Here is an 18,255-nt window from a genome sequence, read left to right on the forward strand (position 1 = left end):
AATTATATATATATATATATATATATAATTTATATTATAGGCCTATATAAATATTTTTAATATAAACATAACACTTTTTTCTTAAATATATACATGCAGGTGTGTGTAGTTACATTATACATAATAAATATAAACAGTACACTCATATGTTATGTAAACAAAAACTTTTATTTTGGATGGGATTAATCGTTTGACAGAACTAATATATATATATATATATATATATAGCAGTGTATGCAATATTTAATGGCATGACTTGATGAAATTAAGACTTCTGCTCTGATTTAAGACCTTTTAAGGCTTTAATTTGTGAAAGCACTTTCAGAATCCAGTCATATCCCTCCATAATTAACACTTTGTTGCCATTAGTAGTTCTTATGAGAATAGTGCAGTGTGCTTTACACTGATGGCATGATTATGAAATTATTAACTAGTTCATCTGCACCTGTTTTAATTGACCAGAACACTTACAGGACTGCAGGCGAACAGCAGTGTGTATTGATCGCTTGGTTTTTGTGTTACGTAACTTCACGCTGAGTCTGCGCATTTATATACCGCATAACACAAACGCCGACTACAGCAAAACACTTGTTGCTCTAAATGCGTATCATAATCACCTCCTTTCACAGTTGACAAATCACAATCGGAATTTAGTCTATATAGAAACATAACTGCTCGGGTGTGTGACGTTCGAACTGTCAGGAGCAGAGTTGTTTACTGCACACAACCACCATATCAAGCTCACTTATGATGCATTTATACTGTTGCTTGGCGTGAAATTCGGCGTTCCTTCTTGTTTGCAACCCACAAATAAAAACGACAGCAACGCGCTGCTTTGAGCCTGTCAAGTTTGGTTACAACTTAGCACAACAAACTTAGCAAACAAAGTAGTTGCAGAAGCGTAGTAGCTCAATGAATGCTCTAATATGGGGGAACCTGTTTACATTACTACACACTAAAATATAAATCATAAAACAATGCGTCACGTGGCTAATGTGCGAGCGCGTTCAGCTCGCTAACTCAGCTAAGCTAGTTAAGTTACCCACCTCTCTTTTTCTCGCGTTTCACCTGGAGCTGCTTCTTTTTCTGTTTGTTACTAAAAGGCTTTTTGCGTGGCATGTTCGCATTAGTCAAAAGAAGGAAATAGAGAGAATGCGCGAGGACGTATCCTCCTTGTACGCTTACTATTTACATTCGTGAAGTTTCTCCGTTACTCGCGTGGACTTTTCAGTGACGCCGCCCACTGACGGGGTGGACGCTACCATTATAGTCTTCAAGGATTCAACACTAGGAGTCAGAAATACAATTGATCGACCATGTTCAATTGCTCTCTGTTCTTTTACTACCTCTGTTCACTTCATGCGACTACTGTTTACTAAAGTCAAACGATAAAGCAGTAAGTAATTTTGACCCCCATATTTTTGACTAGTGGTGCAGTCTGTCACAGAAATGAAACTATTATACAATGGAATGTTAGAAACACCATTATTTGTCTTAAATTTAAGAATAATTAACTACAAATAAATCTGAAAAAGTATATACAAAGAAGCACAAATAATTCATTCCATTGTTTCTTTGACGTCTGACAAACAACTGTTATACATTAAATCATGAGGGAATTTACAAATCTTATTTAGAAAAGTTCAAAATCTACAAACCACAAAGAAAGTAACTCTATTCTCTAAACCGACGAGGGTCCTTGTTGGTTATGGAGGAATAATAATAAAAAAAACATTAATAATAATATTCTATATTCTTACTTAATGATTTAGTTATTATAAACTGCAATACTACCCGTTAATGCCATAAATAAAAAATTTTTATTGAAAAACCCAGGTTGACTAAGTTAACAGACAGATTATAAAACAGATTATCACAAGGAGGCACATTAGAAGCAATCATTTCTGTTTTTAAATCTTGTTTTAAACGGTTAATGCACACTAATCTGATTTTATTAATGCCTAGAGGTTGTTGCATGTTTACAGTTATTTTGATAACAGTAGTTACAATAGAATATTATATATTCTATTAATGGAATATTAAGTCATCTGCAAATGGAAATACTAAACAGGATAATCTTTCAAGAAAAACACCATCTCATTAGATATTTGCCATCGACATTAGTTGACACATCTTTTACTGTTGTCCTTTTTTCATTCACACACAATACATCTTTTAACCATATATACGTGCTTTTTAACGTATGTGACTGCAAACAAATTTCCTTTTTTAAAAGCAAAAACAGACCAACAATTCCTATACATACTGTGCAAGACAAAATATTTCCGTTCTCATTGACAGTAACAATATTGATGTTGACAGTGCAGTGATCGTACCAAAAACTACAGACACAGACAATCATACAAACAAGATAAACCAGAAATTTCAGCAACAGACTTGAGATATGAGCTGGGTACCCACTGAAACAGCAACAGTCTTCAAGGAAGCTTTTGGGGAGGAAGATCAGGATTATAAAAAAATACAAAAGTCTGTTTTCTTCGATTTTGTCCATTTAAATCCACTTGCTCCTTTATACAAATAAAAAGGTATCGAGTAAGAAAAGTCATTCTATATCCACAGCTCTGTGTGGATCTCATCGATTCCAAAAGTTTTTTCTAACCTCCAAAGTTTCATGGGATTCCTCATGAGTTTAGGTGTCCCACCTGTATGGCAGAAGCCTCCACAGTGATGCAGAGGTCTTTGTGAGGGGAAATGTCAGATACACTGACAGTTTTATACTGCACATCTGCAGAAGGTACTGGCTTGTATTGGTTCAAGTCGAATATGCACGGCTGGACGAAGGCATTGTTCCTCTCGGCTTGGCTTTGCCCGTCTCCATCCGAGCTACTTCCTCCTGCGTGACCGGGGCTGTGATTCTGTTGGTTTGATCCGGGTGGAGACTGAAGCATATCTGGGGCGTGTTTTCGCATGTGCTTCATCAGATATGTTTCCTACAGACAGAGAAAGATACATATTAGGATAATTTTAAAAAAGAATTGGAAATGCTGCTCATTTATGGTGAGAGATTGGGCGCTGATGTTTGTACCGAGGTATATGTGTGGTTGCATAAACCACAGGAGTAGAGTTTGTCGTGCTTGACTGTGTGAGTGGACAGATGAACCTCCAGGCTGCCTGCGTCTACATAACCACGGTTACAGTGGTGACACTTATACGGTTTGTCCTTGTTGTGCTGACGCCGATGAGACTGTAAAAGATTGAGAGAAATATTAAAGTGACAGTTTACCCCCAAAAATCATAATTTACTCACACCATGTTGCTCCAAACTTGTCAAAATCAGAGCTGCTCGTTTGCAAACGATGAAAGTGGACGGGAAGCAAGGGTTGTCAAGCTCCAAACAGCATCATAAAACAACCCATAAGACTTGGGTGCTTGTTTTAAGTGTTTTGAAGGTGTACAATAGTTTAGTGTAAGGAACAGGCAAAAATGTATGTCACTATTGACTGAAAATGTTGCTTGACTGCTGGAGGAGGGTTCTGCCAAATTCAAGAATTGAAAAAGAAGAACTGAAGAAGAATCGAAGAATTGGCTCCCTTTCAATTCATGAATGTGAATATAAATTGAATTGGCCACATCCCGCAGGAAGTAATACTGGAATCTGAAAATGAATGACAGAAAGATCTATCTATTCATCTATATATACTACTGTTTAAAAGTTTGGGGTCAGCTTTGTCAAACCAACATTCAAAGTTTGAAAAACGGTCTAAAGAACTTGGCATTTCTAGGTGAAAAATCCATTTCTTTGAATTTCAATTCATTCATTTGAATTTTACTTTCTTGTATAGAAACTAAAATTGCAATTCTGCACCCTAAAGATAAAATTGAATTCTACTTCAAGAACTGAATTGCACATCCTTTACTCAGTCACCCTTTACCTTTAATTCATGGAAAAAACATACAGTTTTTGAAAGACATTATTCCTTAAAGCAAAACTTAGGAAATTAATATTCTAAATAAAAATAACACTTAAAAAATTGCCTTTATATATTTAAATACAGAAACAGAGTATGTCACCTGTAGGTTAGAAAGCTGAGTGAAAGACTTCTCACAACCAGGATGTGAACATTTGTATGGCCTATCTCCTGTGTGGACCCTGAACAGGCACAAAATGTCAAAAGATAAGAAATTAATGGAAAACTCAACTGAATAATAAAGCAGGTGCAAATACAAATAAAAAAGAAAACATGAATGAAAAAGTACAACTGAAAAGAAAACACATCCTGTGTGGTACCTGTGGTGTTGCTGCAAGTGACTGAGCTGTCTGAAGGTTTTCTGGCAGTAGTTACAGGTGTAAGGTTTGACTCCTGTGTGTATTCGTACATGCTGAGCAAGGTAGCTTGTGTTGGCAAATGATTTAGTGCAGTGAGGACACTTGTGAGGTTTGGATTCTGTGTGGTTTCTGCAAAGAAGGAAAGACCAACATGCTTATCCAGGGGCTCATTCAATAATTTACACACACTACACAAATATTTGACATGACAATATTCTTCATTTCTACACTCACTCTGCTGACCTTTCTTAGGTGGTCCCTATCAGTACCACCAACAATTGTCAAAAGTGTGCAGTGTATTTCAAATACATTTGGAAGTTGTGTGGAAGGTGCTTGAATGAGGTCAGAGAAAGGGCAGTTCTCAAAAAAACATTTGCACTAAATCCTCACAGGAACTCTGTGAGCAGCAGAGCCCAATCCCATGTCCAAGTGTGATCAGGAGTGGACGAAACCTTTATGTGACCTCTATTTCAGAGCGGAGCAGAACCTCATAAAACTTCTACACAGTTATGGGACGATAATGTAGAGTCAAAGAGGACTGGGCTTTCACTGACAGCTGCAATTTCAGTTCAATCCTTCAGTCGGTGTGTGTGTGTGTGTAAAGCTCCACAGTGCGGTGTAAAAGTTGAAGTAGTCCGCAGTAATAAAAAGTGTGCCAGAGGAGAAATAAATTAAACAAATAGAGAAAGAAATGAAAGGGAAATATAGAAAAAAAACATAAAATTTTATTTCTTTCATTCTTTGAAACCTGAGAAGTTTTAGTTTCTTCTAACAATTTTTTCTCCAGTACATCAGCGAGACATTTAATGTGTAATCTGCCCACTACACATGGTGACATCAGCTGCGCCATTATAAAGACTGTGGTATATAATTACACAGTCCATTACACATAAACTTACATATAAGCACACTATCATCAGAGTATGTTGCTATAGCAACAAGCAAGAGAGGATGAGGCCCTGATGTCAACCTTTCCAACGTGACCGCAGAATGTCTCAGAGGGCGTACACCCAGAACACGTGTTTGCGTTCAAAAACTGCTAGATGGAGCACAAGTGAAAGCAAAATGCGGAGGTCACAAGAAGCACTTTAACCACGCAGGCTTTTTGTCGGTTATTCATAAAGTGGGCTGAAAACACTGTCAGCTACCGCTTTGGAAATTGGGGGGGAAAAAATTAATTAATCTCTCTGACACTAGCATTAGGCCTTTAAGAAAATAATGCTGCAGAAAAACATTTCCAAGTTCCAAGATTTGTCAAGCACTTTTTACATTACATATTCGAAATCAACGTGTTACATTATTATCATTATTAATGTGTTAAACACATATGTAGTAAATATTTTAAGTCAACATGTTAACTTTGACAGCCCTAAAAATACATTATGTGAAATATTTGTCTTTTCTCTCCAATTTTTCTGCACACTCACTTGCGGCCCACAATACTGCAATACTGGTCCTAGTACCAATAATTGTAATGTTTATTCATATAATGTTCTAAAGACCTGGGCCCGGTTGCATGAAAGTCCTTAAGTAATTTGACTTAGGGGTATCCCTGAGGGGGAAAAAATCCCTGAGGTAAGGGATTTCTTTAGGAGCGTTGCAACAAACGTCTTAACTGTCACCCTTACCTAAGTGTTTATACTAAGCGTTTCATGGTAGTTTCTGGCAACATACGGCAATGGGCGCCGCGGTTACTATAGTTACTACATCTCACAATATTTATATAAAAAATTGTTTTGCGAAAACCTGTAAGTCATGCTTTTTACAGTCATTTTACAGTTTAATATGTTACCATAGTCATTGCCCTACAGCGCTCATATGATATTTTATTTGTGCAAGTCTTAAAAAATGTCTTAAGTCTTACATTTGAGTTTAAAAATCCTGCAGATACTGCGTTTAAGATGACTTAAGGGAGCTCTTTTGGTCCCTTAAAATTATTAAGGTGAAATGGTTACTAAGGACTTTGTAGCAACACTTAAGGGAACACTTAAATAATTAAGGTGAATACATAATGGCAGCCTTAAGGTTTCTTAAGTTGACCCTTAGGTTTTTTCTTGCAACCCAAGTTTCACTAAGGGCTCCCTTAACCTTATAACTAAGGGATTTCTTAGCTTAAGGGCTTTCATGCAACCGGGCCCAGGATCCAATAACCTCCAGGTGGCTGCAAATAGGTGTGTGAAAAATAATTTTGCTCAATAATTAACGTAATAGTGTAACATATTGCTTTGTAATGATATGTATTGTAAAAACTGTTTTAAAAATACATCTAAATTGATCTGAAATGGTTTCTCTTGTCGGTCCCGATAGCCTTGTAGGCAGCGCACCGACATACAGCGTTGTTGTGCTATGGGCATCCCGAGTTCGAATCAGAGGTCTGCATTCCCGCGGCTCTCCTGCGGGACCCAACCAGATTTTTTTGCGCCGCGGGATTAAATTCCCCAATAAAACGCGGTAGCGGTCGGTAACTTTGGTGTAATTTGAACGGAAGCAGGCGGTCTAACAATGGACCCTTTCCAAAAGACTATGATGACACGTTTAACGGTCATCAGCATCGTAAATCATAAAAATATGAAAAAAAAAGTTTTTCTTATTTTGTTAAAAAATGTATGTACATTTATAACACTATTCTTTGTATTATATCACCTTTGCATCAAATTACAAAAAAACAGTTAACGCTAATGCGAGGGTGTTTCTAATGCAGCGTCTATGGGAGGGACGATAAATTTGACATTGTTCTCTCTTCTGACCGCCGTTATCAGTCTCTCTCAATTTTTTTCCTTTTATTAAAAGTCACGAAAACACTATCGTGGAGTTTTTCTTTTGCTATTTGAGCAAATGGGAATGCAAAAAATATATTTGTGGTATTCTCCCATTCACTGCTCTTCAAGTTAACCCAACTATGACGACTTCCGCTGCTGCAAAACCCGGAAATGTGAAAAGGGTTCATATCCCGTTCCAGACGTTCATTCAGAACAGCATATTTGCGCTTTATTCTTATTGACCACCGGTACAGCCTGCACTCGGACTGTTATGCACGCGCTGCACGCATGCTTTCTGCGTCACGCGTTTTATTTGCGGGTCTGTGCGCAGCATCTGCATAACGATGTTCAGAGCAGGCTGTACCGGTGGTAAATATACGGCCCTCAGACAGAACAGGCAGGGTGTCGATGAGTGACAGAGCAGAATAAAAATGGAGCAAAGTGTGGAAGCGCTGTCCTTGAAGGACGTTCAACTCGGTTTTGTTTATATTTTGCTTAGCCTATAATTTTAAATGACAGATGTCGTATTTATTTATTTTTCTCTGCGACACTTTTCCTACTGTGTTAACAGAAAAATGTCAAACTAATTTAATATTTTGACAAGACGAATAAAAATAGCGAATAAGCAGTTTTTTTCTCTCTGCAACACTTTTTAATATTGTGTTGTAAATGTTAAACAAATTGTATCCTGACAAGAGGAATAAAAATAAGATATACAATTTTAGTACAACATTATTTTCTCTGACACTTTTTTTCCTACTGTGTTGCATAAAATATTAAACGAATTTTGTGTCTTAAGATAATTCATATAAATTCAAGTCAAAGTCAATAAATTCAAGACTCTTAACAAGACGAATAAAATAACATACAATTTTGTGCAGACTACACTTTTATTTGTCAGCCTCTCTCTTTCTTTCAGTAGCGGAAATTTTAAATGTGAGATTCTGGAAACGAGATCTAAATTTAGCGGGAACAGTCGGGTCGGGAAGAAAATTATTCTAAGCGGACAGTGGGTGAACAGAGTGATTATATAGCGGGAGCGGGTGGGTGCGGAATAGAACCTTGCGGGAGCGGGACTAAAAAAATAGTCCCGACCTCTAGTTCGAATCAGACCTCTAGTTCGAATCCCGACTCGAGGACCTTTCCTGATCCAAGCCTCCTTTTCTCTCTCCCTCTTCGTTTTCTGTCAGTTCTGATCTGTCCTATCATAATAAAGGCAAAAATGCCAAAAATAAATCTTTAAAATGGTCTCTTTATGCTAAGTTCATAGCCACCCCACTCACAACTGCTGCTTCTGTCTATTTTTTTTTTCTGGAAAGAACTGCATTTATTTTAGCTTTACAAGCACATCAAACTGGCGACTTTTCAGATGCACACTCCAACTTCGCCTCAGCGCTAGGCGCGAGTCAAACGAGTGCGGAAAAGGTACAGGTGATGAGGTGCTTCAGTAAAACAACAGTGAACTACGGTCAGATGACATGTTGTCAGGCCATATGTCAGTAAAAAGGAATTTTCCTGTCCTGTCAGCCATTATACTTTGCTGGTAGCCTGTATGATTTTATATTAAAGTGTGAATGAAACTACAAGCATGCATGTCAGATCCGCGTCACGTTCAGCACCGGCAGCTCTTAAAGTAATAGCATCCAAATAACCTAATAACCCAGCTGCTGTGGTGTCTGTTAATCAAAGAACAACAAAAAAAGAGGAAATAAATAACTTTTGTAGCTTTAAGGGTTCATCTATATTTAGAATTCAGTGTTTAATAATTATTCAATTTCTGTATATTTCCTACTGGTAAATATGACATTTATTATATTGGGTTTATGTGAAGATTGTTTTAAGTTCACTTAAATTAGAAGTTGTTATCTTTTAAAGTCTAATAAATGTTAAGATTGATAGCTCTCAATTAAACTGTAATGTTGAATGGCTATAGTCAGTCACTGGTTAAATATTAGGAAAAAAATAATTTAATAGAGACATCAGTAGTATTCGTATCAGTGATACTCACCTGGATTCCCGATTCAATTAAACAAATATAAAAAATATACTGTATTTATGTTGTTTCTAGATTCATTTGAAAATTGAATGTGAAATTATTGGAATATAAAAGTATATTTAAAACTTTATTGTTAGGTGGGATTAATCACAATTAATTTCAGAAAAAAATGTGCGATTTATTAGTAATCGATTGACAGCACTAATTTATAATTATTGATTTCAATTTGTTTGTTTGTCTGTCTGTCTTATGGTATTGAACTCTAATATTAGCTATTTATTGGCTTTGTCATATTTGAAAATAAATATCATCCTGTCAAGATCGGCCAGAATTTTAATACTGCTGCATCCATACACTGCACAACACTGGACAAAAGTTTAGCAAATCTCAAAATAAATATCCATTATTTATATTATACAATATATTGTTGTGATGCTGCGTAAGTATGCGACACATTTATAACTACTGATTTGAGTGTTGTATTTTTTTTTTAAGTATAGAGCTGTAATATCAGCCATTTATTGGTTATATATGAAAATAAATATCTTCTTATCAGGATCGGACAGAATTGCAATATTGCTGCATCAATATGCTACACAATACTGGACAAAAGTGAAGTGAAGCACCTGAATCTCTTTTTAACGTGTTTGATGCAGTATGATATCAATGTGTATCATGTCACGAGGAAGGTCCACCACACACACTCTCCATCACCCGCCTGCTTTGCCACAGACACCCACACACAAACACACACACTCTTAAGGTGCGGTGCTGAATACCGTGTGTGCTGCTGTAAGTGACTGAGCTGTCTGAAAGCCTTCTGGCAGTAGGAGCAGGTGTAGGGTTTGGCACCGCTGTGGATGCGGATGTGCTGGGCCAGGTAGCTGGTGTTAGCGAAGGATTTGGAGCAGTGCAGACACTGGTGAGCTTTCACCTCCGTGTGCGACTTGGAGTGCAGCTGCATGTCTGATTTATTGCAGAACGTCAAATCACACATCCGGCACCTACAGAAAGAAAAACACACACACACCAAGAGGACAGAGGGATGAGAGAAAAGGAAAATATGGGAGAAAACAAAGTACAAATGGAAACGGGACAAAGAGAAAAGGAAAGTTACAAGCCTGGTCCATCAATAGTGAAAGGAGAAACATGAGACACGACAAACAGGCGAGAAAGAGACAACACAAGCAGGAGGGTGAGAGACGAAGAGGTCAACAGAGAATGATCCAGAAGGAAATTGTAGACTCTAGGCTTCAGAAAAGAAAAACGAGGGAGAAGCCAGAAACGCAAGTGCAGATGGGCAATGAATGAGCGACAAAGAGGATGACAGGAGTGTGTGTGTGTGTAGTTGTGTGTAGCGGAGGCTGCACATGCTGTTGAAAAAGATAACACACTTTCTACTGAAGCACAGCAGACAAACACGCAGATATGCACATCGTGAAGCCTTGAAGCCAGGAGTGTGTGCGTGTGTGTGTGTGTCGCCCGGGAGGGCCATGCATTGCTACAGTATGAAAATGAAGTGGCTTAGGAATCCCTGCCTCTGTCTTCGCCTCTTCTAATAGATCGTAAGAAACACACACTGAGTGCATGCTGAGCCAATGTCCTTATGGAAAGCCCTACCTGTATGTTTTTCTACCCTCTTTCCCAGCATGCCCTTCTTCTGGAGACAGACTGTAAGGGTTGGCAGAATGATGCTGCAGAGAAAAGGAAAATCAGTCAAACAATTGTTACTTATATCTTAAAGTAAGTAAATTTTATTTATATAGCACATTTCAACATAGCAAAGCTATCCAAAGTGCTTAATGTAAAATAATATTAAAAGAGCAAAGAAAACACAGAAAAGAATAAAACAAAAAAAAGACTAACTTTTATTCTCGCTGTAGTATTGCTGTTGCCTCCGCCATGTCGTGAAGGCGCTGTGTGTTTCGTTGTGAAAGCGAAACTGCATATACATTACCATTCAAAAGTTTGTTAATCATCAAACGTGACAGAAAGACACTTATAATGTTACAAAATATTTCTATTTCAAATAAATGCTTTTACCCAAACCGACTAACAAATGAGGACAAAAGAAGCAATCAAAACCAACAAAACAGCAATAATATGCAAGTGCTATGACAAGTCTCAGTTATTCTAACGCAGTACACATAGCAAGGTTTTTTTTATAATAAATAAAAAGAAATCAAGTAGATAGAATAGAAAAAGAATAGAGAATGCTAGTGTTAGAGGGTCAATTTTTGTTTTTAAATAAGTAAAAAGAAAACAAGTCGAAAGAATTGAAAAAGGTTAGAGAACGCTAGAGTTAGAGGGTCATTATTTATAATAAATAAAAAGAAAACAAGTAGTTCGAATAAAAATAGAATTGAGAGTGCAAGTGTTAGAGCGTCAAGTTTTTTTTAAATAAATAAAAAGAAAACAAGTAGATAAAGTAGAAATAGAATAGAGTGCTTGTGTTAGTGAGACAAGTGTAGAAAATTTCTATTCATTAAAGAAATGTATCAGTTTCCACAAAAACTGTTTTCAACACTGATAATAATGAGAAATGTTTCTTGAGCCCCAAATCCGCATATTAAAATGATTTCTGAAGAATCATGTGACACTGAAGATAGAAAATTGAGCTTTGCTGATTTATTCACGGGGTAAAAGTTGATTAATTCACTGGAATAAATTACATTTTAAAGTATATTAAAATGTATACATTTTAAATTGTAATAGTATTTCACAATTTTACTATTTCTACTGTTTTTGATCAACTAAATGCAGCCATAGGAAAAATAAAAACTTGCAAAAAAAATAATAATCTTATCTGGGCTAATCACTAATACAGACAATGTCAATAAGGATTCCTCTATATGCATAGTTGTCATACCTGTCCTGAAAGACCCAAAATCAAGGGATCTGTCCCAGTAGGTGAGCCAACCAATGGGAGTGATTCTTTCTTCTTTCTGCCTCGTTTCGACGGTAACGGGATGATAACCGGTGAGCAGGGCACGGAGTAATTTTTCTTGTCTGGTGGAGTCATGCAAGAGTAAAATGCTTTAATTATGTGAGCCAAGACTGATGAGACAATAAGTGTACCTGTTCCTGTCTCAGGCATATTGCACACACAAAATTAGAGTGCAATAATGCCAAGCAACACAGACAGAGATGTTTGTGAGCTCAGTTTGAACGGGGACCCATGAAGGTCGCTTGAAAAGCCGGGTACAAGTTTTACTTGTACAATATAATAATGATGATGATAATAAACATATCAAGCACCTTTCCTACAGATCAAGGCCACTTCACAAGAAAGAAAAAAACTGACAGACATGGACAAGCAAAAATATAAAACATAATTACTGTAAATATCGAGACACAATACTGCGAAGAAAAAAAAAAAGATGTCAGAGCGGGTTGTGCCTGGGCAAATGATGAAAGTCATGGCTGCTGCTTCTTGTGAACACATTTGGCATAATTTTGATTGTACAATCAAAATGAAAAGAAGGAAATGCTAAAAAGTATTTAAATAGCAATATTGTGGCAAAAATCATACAGTGTGCATGTTAATGTTTATGTGAAATAAGGTGCATTACCACTCTGGACTGTTATCATGGTGGTGGATGGATGTCCAAGAATAAGGGACGGAGCAGATGACACTGGAGACACCAGAGTGACCAAACCCGCTAGAAAGGGTGAGGCAGTGATGGAAGATTTATGAAAGTGAAGGAAAGTGCAAATAAACTAACCAGAGAAACCCCTGTAATCATTAGCGATTAATAATAAACACACGTATGGTACCTGCCGTCATGATGCCGGTAGGCGGTACCGGCAACACTGCGATACTGTGTGAGGACTGAGACGGTTGTGCATGCTGCTGTTTTAGTGTCCTTGCTGTCGTTGTATCCATGGCACCCCCAGCAACCGCCACCACTGCTGTGGTGGGATAGTGGGCGGGGCCATGCGAGTAGGTGGGGTCTTTGTCCTGACCAAGCTGCTCTTTTACCTTATTGAGAAATACAACATTCTCAATCTAAAAGACAAAAACATTTGGTTTTTGGTTAATTGGTTAAAAACAACTGTAAAAAAAAAAAGTTTGGGTTTGGTAAGAGTTTTTTTTTTGTTTTGTTAAAGAGGTCTTATATGTTCACTAAGGCTGCATTTATTTGATCAAAAATAAAATTTAAAAAGTACAATTGAGAAACATTTTTTACAATTTAAAACAACTTTTTTTCTTGTTTAATATATTTAAAAAATATATGCTTTTTAAAAATATATATATAAAAATATATATAAAAATATATTAATGCTAACACAGGCCAGGCATAAAATTAAAATGTGGACAGATTAAATGTCTATATCAGTGTGCTTACCTGTCCCTGTACAGGGGACCAGAAATATGAAGAATTAAAATGGGAATCCTCCATCACCCCTGACACAAGAAAGTAAACATTTTGATAAGCAAAAACTGTGCACACACTATAACCTTTGACCTTTTAAAGTGAGAGGTTAAGGATAGGGACAGAGTTATACACTATACATTTAAATGTAAAAAAACGTACCTGTGGGGGATATAATTTGACAAAAGATTCACAAAGAAAATAATAACAATAGTAAATGCACATTTTTTACTAATAAACCCTTTCAATAACAATTATATCTGGAATTGGACAATATGACTTGTGCAGGAAGAGCTGGGGGCTGTTTCATAAAACAAGTTTACCAAATAAGCCAGGTTTATTTCAGTTAGTCTGACTTCTTGTCAGTTGATTTAGTTCAAAACAAGTCAGACTAACTGAAATAAGCCTGGCTTATTTGGTAAACCTTTTTTATGAAACAGGCCCCTGGTGTCCATCATACGTTTATTTATGGTCAACACCGGAACAAATAAATCATCCATTTCGCATTAGCTAGTTGCTATAAACCCCTCATACGTGACTGTAATACACTTCATATGACAGAACCATCATCACTCGTGAGTCTCTGTGTTTAGGTTATGTTGTTACAGATAGCGTGTTCATAGTAACTTAGCTCTTGTGTTTGTTGTAGAAAAGAGAATGTGCTTTGCTTAATTCTTTATTAAAAACAATGCACTGTAAAATCATGTTTTTTGATTACATTAAAAATATTCAAATATTTATTTACACATAACCCATCCCATCTAAATATCTACTGAACGATAGCGAAGGCGGACCTGCAGCCCACAGCGTGACGTGACCCGCTAAAATAAAAAAAGGAAAGGCGAAAAACGATTGAAAAAAACAGAACAAGTAGGGAAAAAACGTCGACGCTGGGACCGAGGCGGTTTTACGCAGACTTCCGGCACATGAGTGTCGGCGATCGGGCGACAGCAGCGCCTGCGGCTCACATCAACAGCCAAAAACAAGCTTCAAAGTGAAAAATAAAGACCGATTACCAGCTCTCAAGACTTTTACTTTTCCCGCCGGGGATTTCCTCCGATCGGGGTAGTTTGCGAAGTCTTTCTGAACCCACCCGATTGAAGAATTTCAATGAGTTTTTTTAATTTATTTTTTTTCCTTTTTTTTTCTTTTTCTTACGGAGTTAGCCGAACTGTCTACATAGCACTTCCTCCCGAGCGGTGCGAATGCTGCCCGTGCGTCCTGACGTCATTTCCGTTTAGTAAGGTCAAACATGTCCAGGAAAATAGTTTTAGGACAGGGCTGTCCAAACTCGGTCCTGGAGGGCCGGTGTCCTATGTTAATTATTCTCTTTAACTAAAATACACAATTTTATCTTATGAAAACACAGATTTAGATCTTGAATTTATTGTTAGTGAAATTTCATATTGTTAAGAAAAAATTTGCACACATACACAAGGTCCAGATTTTTCGTTTAGTTTTTCGCTTAAAGATTACTTTTTCCTTTAGATGTAATTTAAAAAATATATTTTTTTTCTAAGGTTTCTATTTTTCACGACAAATGCATGTTTCCAAATTTAATGATATATACTACACAACAATGTCCAACCAAGAACCTGCGGCTTTCCCCTGTCTCGATTAAATGTGAATGGGAAGTGTACAAGGTTTCAATAGCCAGGGAAATATCAGGGAATTTTAAAATTGTCTGAAAATCTAATAAAATGGCATGAAAATGGTACTGCAAGTGTCGAAATGGAATTTATATATCATAAAATCGAATCCTCAGTTAAGTTGCCATAAGTACTATGGACATCTACGACGTATTAAATTCTGTTTTATATTTGAATTTAGGCCTACGTACACAAATATTTTTAATTTAATTTGAACATTTTTGTTTATTATTATGTCTGATTATGCTTTTCATTATGTATGCTATGTGACACTTTAGTTACTGTTGTATTTCTTTTTTTATTACACTGTCAAATATGAGAACTGTCTGAACCATTATATATATATTTTAAAGTTTAATAAAAATAAAACCCCTCAATCTTTTTAGAGAAGTTTTCTGTACAATAAGTTTGCTTGTTTAAATATCTTAATGTGTCGCTGTCGCTTCTCAGAGATAACAAATGTCATTTATATTTATAATGTCTACACTAGGAGCATGCAAATAAAAGAGAACAAACGAAAAGCGTTCTCCTAAATCCACGCGATGTCGCCAGAGAGATTCACAGACATGTTTCCTTCAGATGAGGTCACTTCTTACAGCCGTTGATTTCCGGCTGATGAGGTTTGCGTACACGTACACAGTATCCGTGAGTGTAGTCTGGAGTAGAGCAACAACAAATCAGTTAACCCTTGTCTACAGTATCAACCGTGGAGTCACTTCATATAAAACATCGATGAAAGCATGCACGTCTAAAAAAGAGCTCAGTGACTAGTCGAAGAATCCTTGCAGTTTGAATTCCATCGGCACTGAGTTTGTGTTTACACTGAAGTCAGATGGGGGAGGTGAGGAAACTCCAAAAGAAGTTAAGGCAAATTGAAAACTTGGAGATCAAAATTTCCCTCACTCCCGAGGAAAAAGTAAAGGTACAGAATTATCATGCTCTTATTAACTCACTTGACATTTTTGTGTTACTTCTGCACTCAGATCAGTGCAGAATTTTTGCACATTGAATCTTTAATAGAGACCATGTATGTTCAGTTCAGATCACACATAAAAAGATCACTCAGGAATGATTCACTGAATAGAAATCATTTTAAGGATAACTAAGGTATCCAGTTAAACCATAATTAAAATTAGTCTTTTATGATTATCACACATCACTCTTTGTAGGTTTCAAAGAAGGCGGAGCTTCGCTTCAGATTGGCTGAGCTTCTGCTGCAGCATTCTGGCCCCCAGCAAACTCAAGGGATTGTGGGAAAGGAGGAGGATAAAATGAAAAGACAAGTGTAAGAATGAACGACTAGGTGTGGAAGGAAAGAGAGCGAGACGGCCGGGGCGCGTAAGATTAAACTCTAGACCTCTGCCCATGGCTAGTCTTCCGCTCTCTGGCGTCTAGGCAGTATTGATTCATCATATTTCTTTAAAAACTATCCTTGAACTCCCACACCCGGGCTTTCTGTCTCACACATTATTATTTAATAATATACTTGTTACAACAAAGGTATAACAAGACAAGCAGTGTTTGTTTAACACCTATGGACAGGCATGAGAATAATTCACAGTGATATTTTTGTGCTTGATGTTTATTTTTCATGATAGCGAGGAGGTCACAGAGCAACTTGTTGCCTGTCGTCCTGCGCTGAAGATTGCTCGAGAGGAGAGACGAGAGAATGAAAGAATCGATGGAAGCCAGACAGATGGCAGAGGAGAAACGCATTTCCCCGTCAGCCCCAGTGCAGAAGAACAAGAAGGTCAAATTAGTACACTAATCACACACACAATTACAGTTACTCGCACAGATGTTGATTACAAGCCTGCTTGTCTTTCACAGGAAGTTCTGCCTTATGGCTGTCTCATGCGATGATATAACAGATGGTTAGTTTATCAGCATTCATGGGAGAGGAAAAAAACATGACCTCAGTTTATATGAAACCGTTTGTTTGTCTTCATACGCTGCAGATGCCGAGTTCAAATCTCGCAAACAAACTTGGGAAAAGGCCAAGTTTCGTCTCAGAACTCTGGAGGGTCATAGTGACATCATCACCTGTGCGGTCGCCGTCGACAATCTTGTGATTTCTGGCAGGTACCGGAAAAAGTCAACAGTTTATGACTCTGACTGACTGTGAAATTGCTGACGTATCCGTTAACGCCTCTCTCTCTTCTCTGCTCTTCACCTACTGTTTCTTCCAATTTAAGTCGAGATACAACAGTTAAAGTGTGGCACGTTCCCACAGCAACGGAGCAGCGCAATTTGGGAGGTCACAGCGGTGGAGTCACCTGTCTCAGTGCACCACCTCGGTAACTTATTTCAAAAAGTGAAATTTTCGTATATTCTAGATTCATTAGATGTAAAGTAAAACATTTCAAAAGTTTTTTTTATTTTTTATTTTATTTTGATGATTAGAGCTTACAGCTCATGAAAGTCAAAAATCCAGTATCTCAAAATATTAGAATATTTACATCTGTCTCAGTGCACCACCTCCAGAGTACTGCAGGAGATTGGGTACACACACACACAGACTCACACTCTCTCAAGCCTGGGAAAGTAAAGAATAATTGATCCTGTTGACGGGGCCAGCCGGCTGATACAGATGTACAGATTGTTCACTCATCCTTTATGCTCTCTCTTTTCTCTCACCTCTTTTGTTCCAGCTACTTATACCCTCTTCCCCATCTGTCCCTTTTGCTCTCCATCACTCCTTGTCTTGCTGTTTTGACAGTGCATTTGTTCTTCACATCCTTTGTCCTTCGTTCTCAATTTTCTCGTGTCCTGCAGTCACTTGTTCTTGTTCTCGGTCTTCAACTTTCATTCTCTTGATCTGTTTTTCCACAGCACGTGTATTTGACTTGGCTGACAAGGAAAGATTTGTTCTAAGTGGTTCCACAGACTGTTGTGTGAGAATTTGGGCTTTGAGCTCGAGTGAGTCTCTCTCACACACTCACACACACACACACACACACACACACACATTTTATTCTTTTATTTGGATTCACAAGACAAGCAACAGAGACGGAATCCAAATACCTTGGAAAGTCAGTTTGCAAGATGACAGGTACAAAAGCCGATTCAAACACTTAGGAGTGGACTGAAGCTGGAGTCAGTGCATCAAGAGTCACCACAAGTCCAAAGTCAATGCAGCCGTCTACCAGGAGATTTTGGAGCACTTTATGCTTCCATCTGCTGACAA

At 37.4% G+C, this 18,255-nt stretch overlaps 3 protein-coding genes across 6 annotated transcripts in view; 1 reads left to right on the top strand and 2 right to left on the bottom strand.

The window, feature by feature from the left end:
- The window catches only part of LOC107717451 (guanine nucleotide-binding protein-like 1), an 11,567-nt gene extending 10,328 nt beyond the window's left edge, over window positions 1-1,239 (bottom strand). Inside the window, exon 1 of the mRNA XM_016524206.1 lies at window positions 1,047-1,239. Coding sequence (XP_016379692.1) covers window positions 1,047-1,119 — 73 coding nt within the window. The 5' untranslated portion in view covers window positions 1,120-1,239. The remainder of the gene's footprint in view (window positions 1-1,046) is intronic.
- Window positions 1,240-2,173: 934 nt separating this feature from the next.
- LOC107717452 (zinc finger protein 384-like) lies at window positions 2,174-14,697 on the bottom strand. Of its 4 annotated transcripts, none has more exons than XM_016524210.1 (11): window positions 14,436-14,697; window positions 13,393-13,398; window positions 12,821-13,052; window positions 12,616-12,705; window positions 11,913-12,052; window positions 10,664-10,737; window positions 9,823-10,047; window positions 4,250-4,417; window positions 4,033-4,111; window positions 3,047-3,205; window positions 2,174-2,951 (listed from the first exon to the last, which is right to left on the bottom strand). In XM_016524210.1, the coding sequence occupies exons 3-11, from the start codon at window positions 12,927-12,929 to the stop codon at window positions 2,643-2,645; spliced, it is 1,353 nt and encodes a 450-aa protein (XP_016379696.1). In that variant the 5' UTR covers window positions 12,930-13,052; window positions 13,393-13,398; window positions 14,436-14,697; the 3' UTR covers window positions 2,174-2,642. The 4 variants fall into 4 exon arrangements, with proteins under 4 accessions (XP_016379696.1, XP_016379694.1, XP_016379693.1 ...); XM_016524208.1 differs by having other exon boundaries at window positions 12,616-12,702; window positions 13,393-13,451; XM_016524207.1 differs by having other exon boundaries at window positions 13,393-13,451.
- A 763-nt stretch (window positions 14,698-15,460) lies between these two features.
- LOC107717458 (lissencephaly-1 homolog) overlaps window positions 15,461-18,255 on the top strand; it is a 13,638-nt gene continuing 10,843 nt past the window's right edge. The window contains exons 1-7 of the mRNA XM_016524222.1: window positions 15,461-15,990; window positions 16,238-16,353; window positions 16,667-16,818; window positions 17,027-17,150; window positions 17,264-17,365; window positions 17,539-17,570; window positions 17,901-17,987. Coding sequence (XP_016379708.1) covers window positions 15,901-15,990; window positions 16,238-16,353; window positions 16,667-16,818; window positions 17,027-17,150; window positions 17,264-17,365; window positions 17,539-17,570; window positions 17,901-17,987 — 703 coding nt within the window. The 5' untranslated portion in view covers window positions 15,461-15,900. The remainder of the gene's footprint in view (window positions 15,991-16,237; window positions 16,354-16,666; window positions 16,819-17,026; window positions 17,151-17,263; window positions 17,366-17,538; window positions 17,571-17,900; window positions 17,988-18,255) is intronic.

The sequence above is a fragment of the Sinocyclocheilus rhinocerous genome, unplaced genomic scaffold (assembly GCF_001515625.1).
Source record: "Sinocyclocheilus rhinocerous isolate Xijiao unplaced genomic scaffold, SAMN03320098_v1.1 scaffold1622, whole genome shotgun sequence".
Lineage (NCBI taxonomy): Eukaryota > Metazoa > Chordata > Actinopteri > Cypriniformes > Cyprinidae > Sinocyclocheilus > Sinocyclocheilus rhinocerous.

Excerpts from the sequence above, each read along its gene's own strand:
- LOC107717452 (XM_016524207.1), bottom strand. The coding sequence starts at position 13,446 with ATGGAGGATTCCCATTTTAATTCTTCATATTTCTGGTCCCCTGTACAG. Across the intron at positions 13,053-13,392 it reads GGTCCCCTGTACAGGGACAG|ATTGAGAATGTTGTATTTCT; the intron begins GTAAGCACACTG and ends TTTGTCTTTTAG. Across the intron at positions 2,952-3,046 it reads GCAACCACACATATACCTCG|GAAACATATCTGATGAAGCA; the intron begins GTACAAACATCA and ends CTCTGTCTGTAG.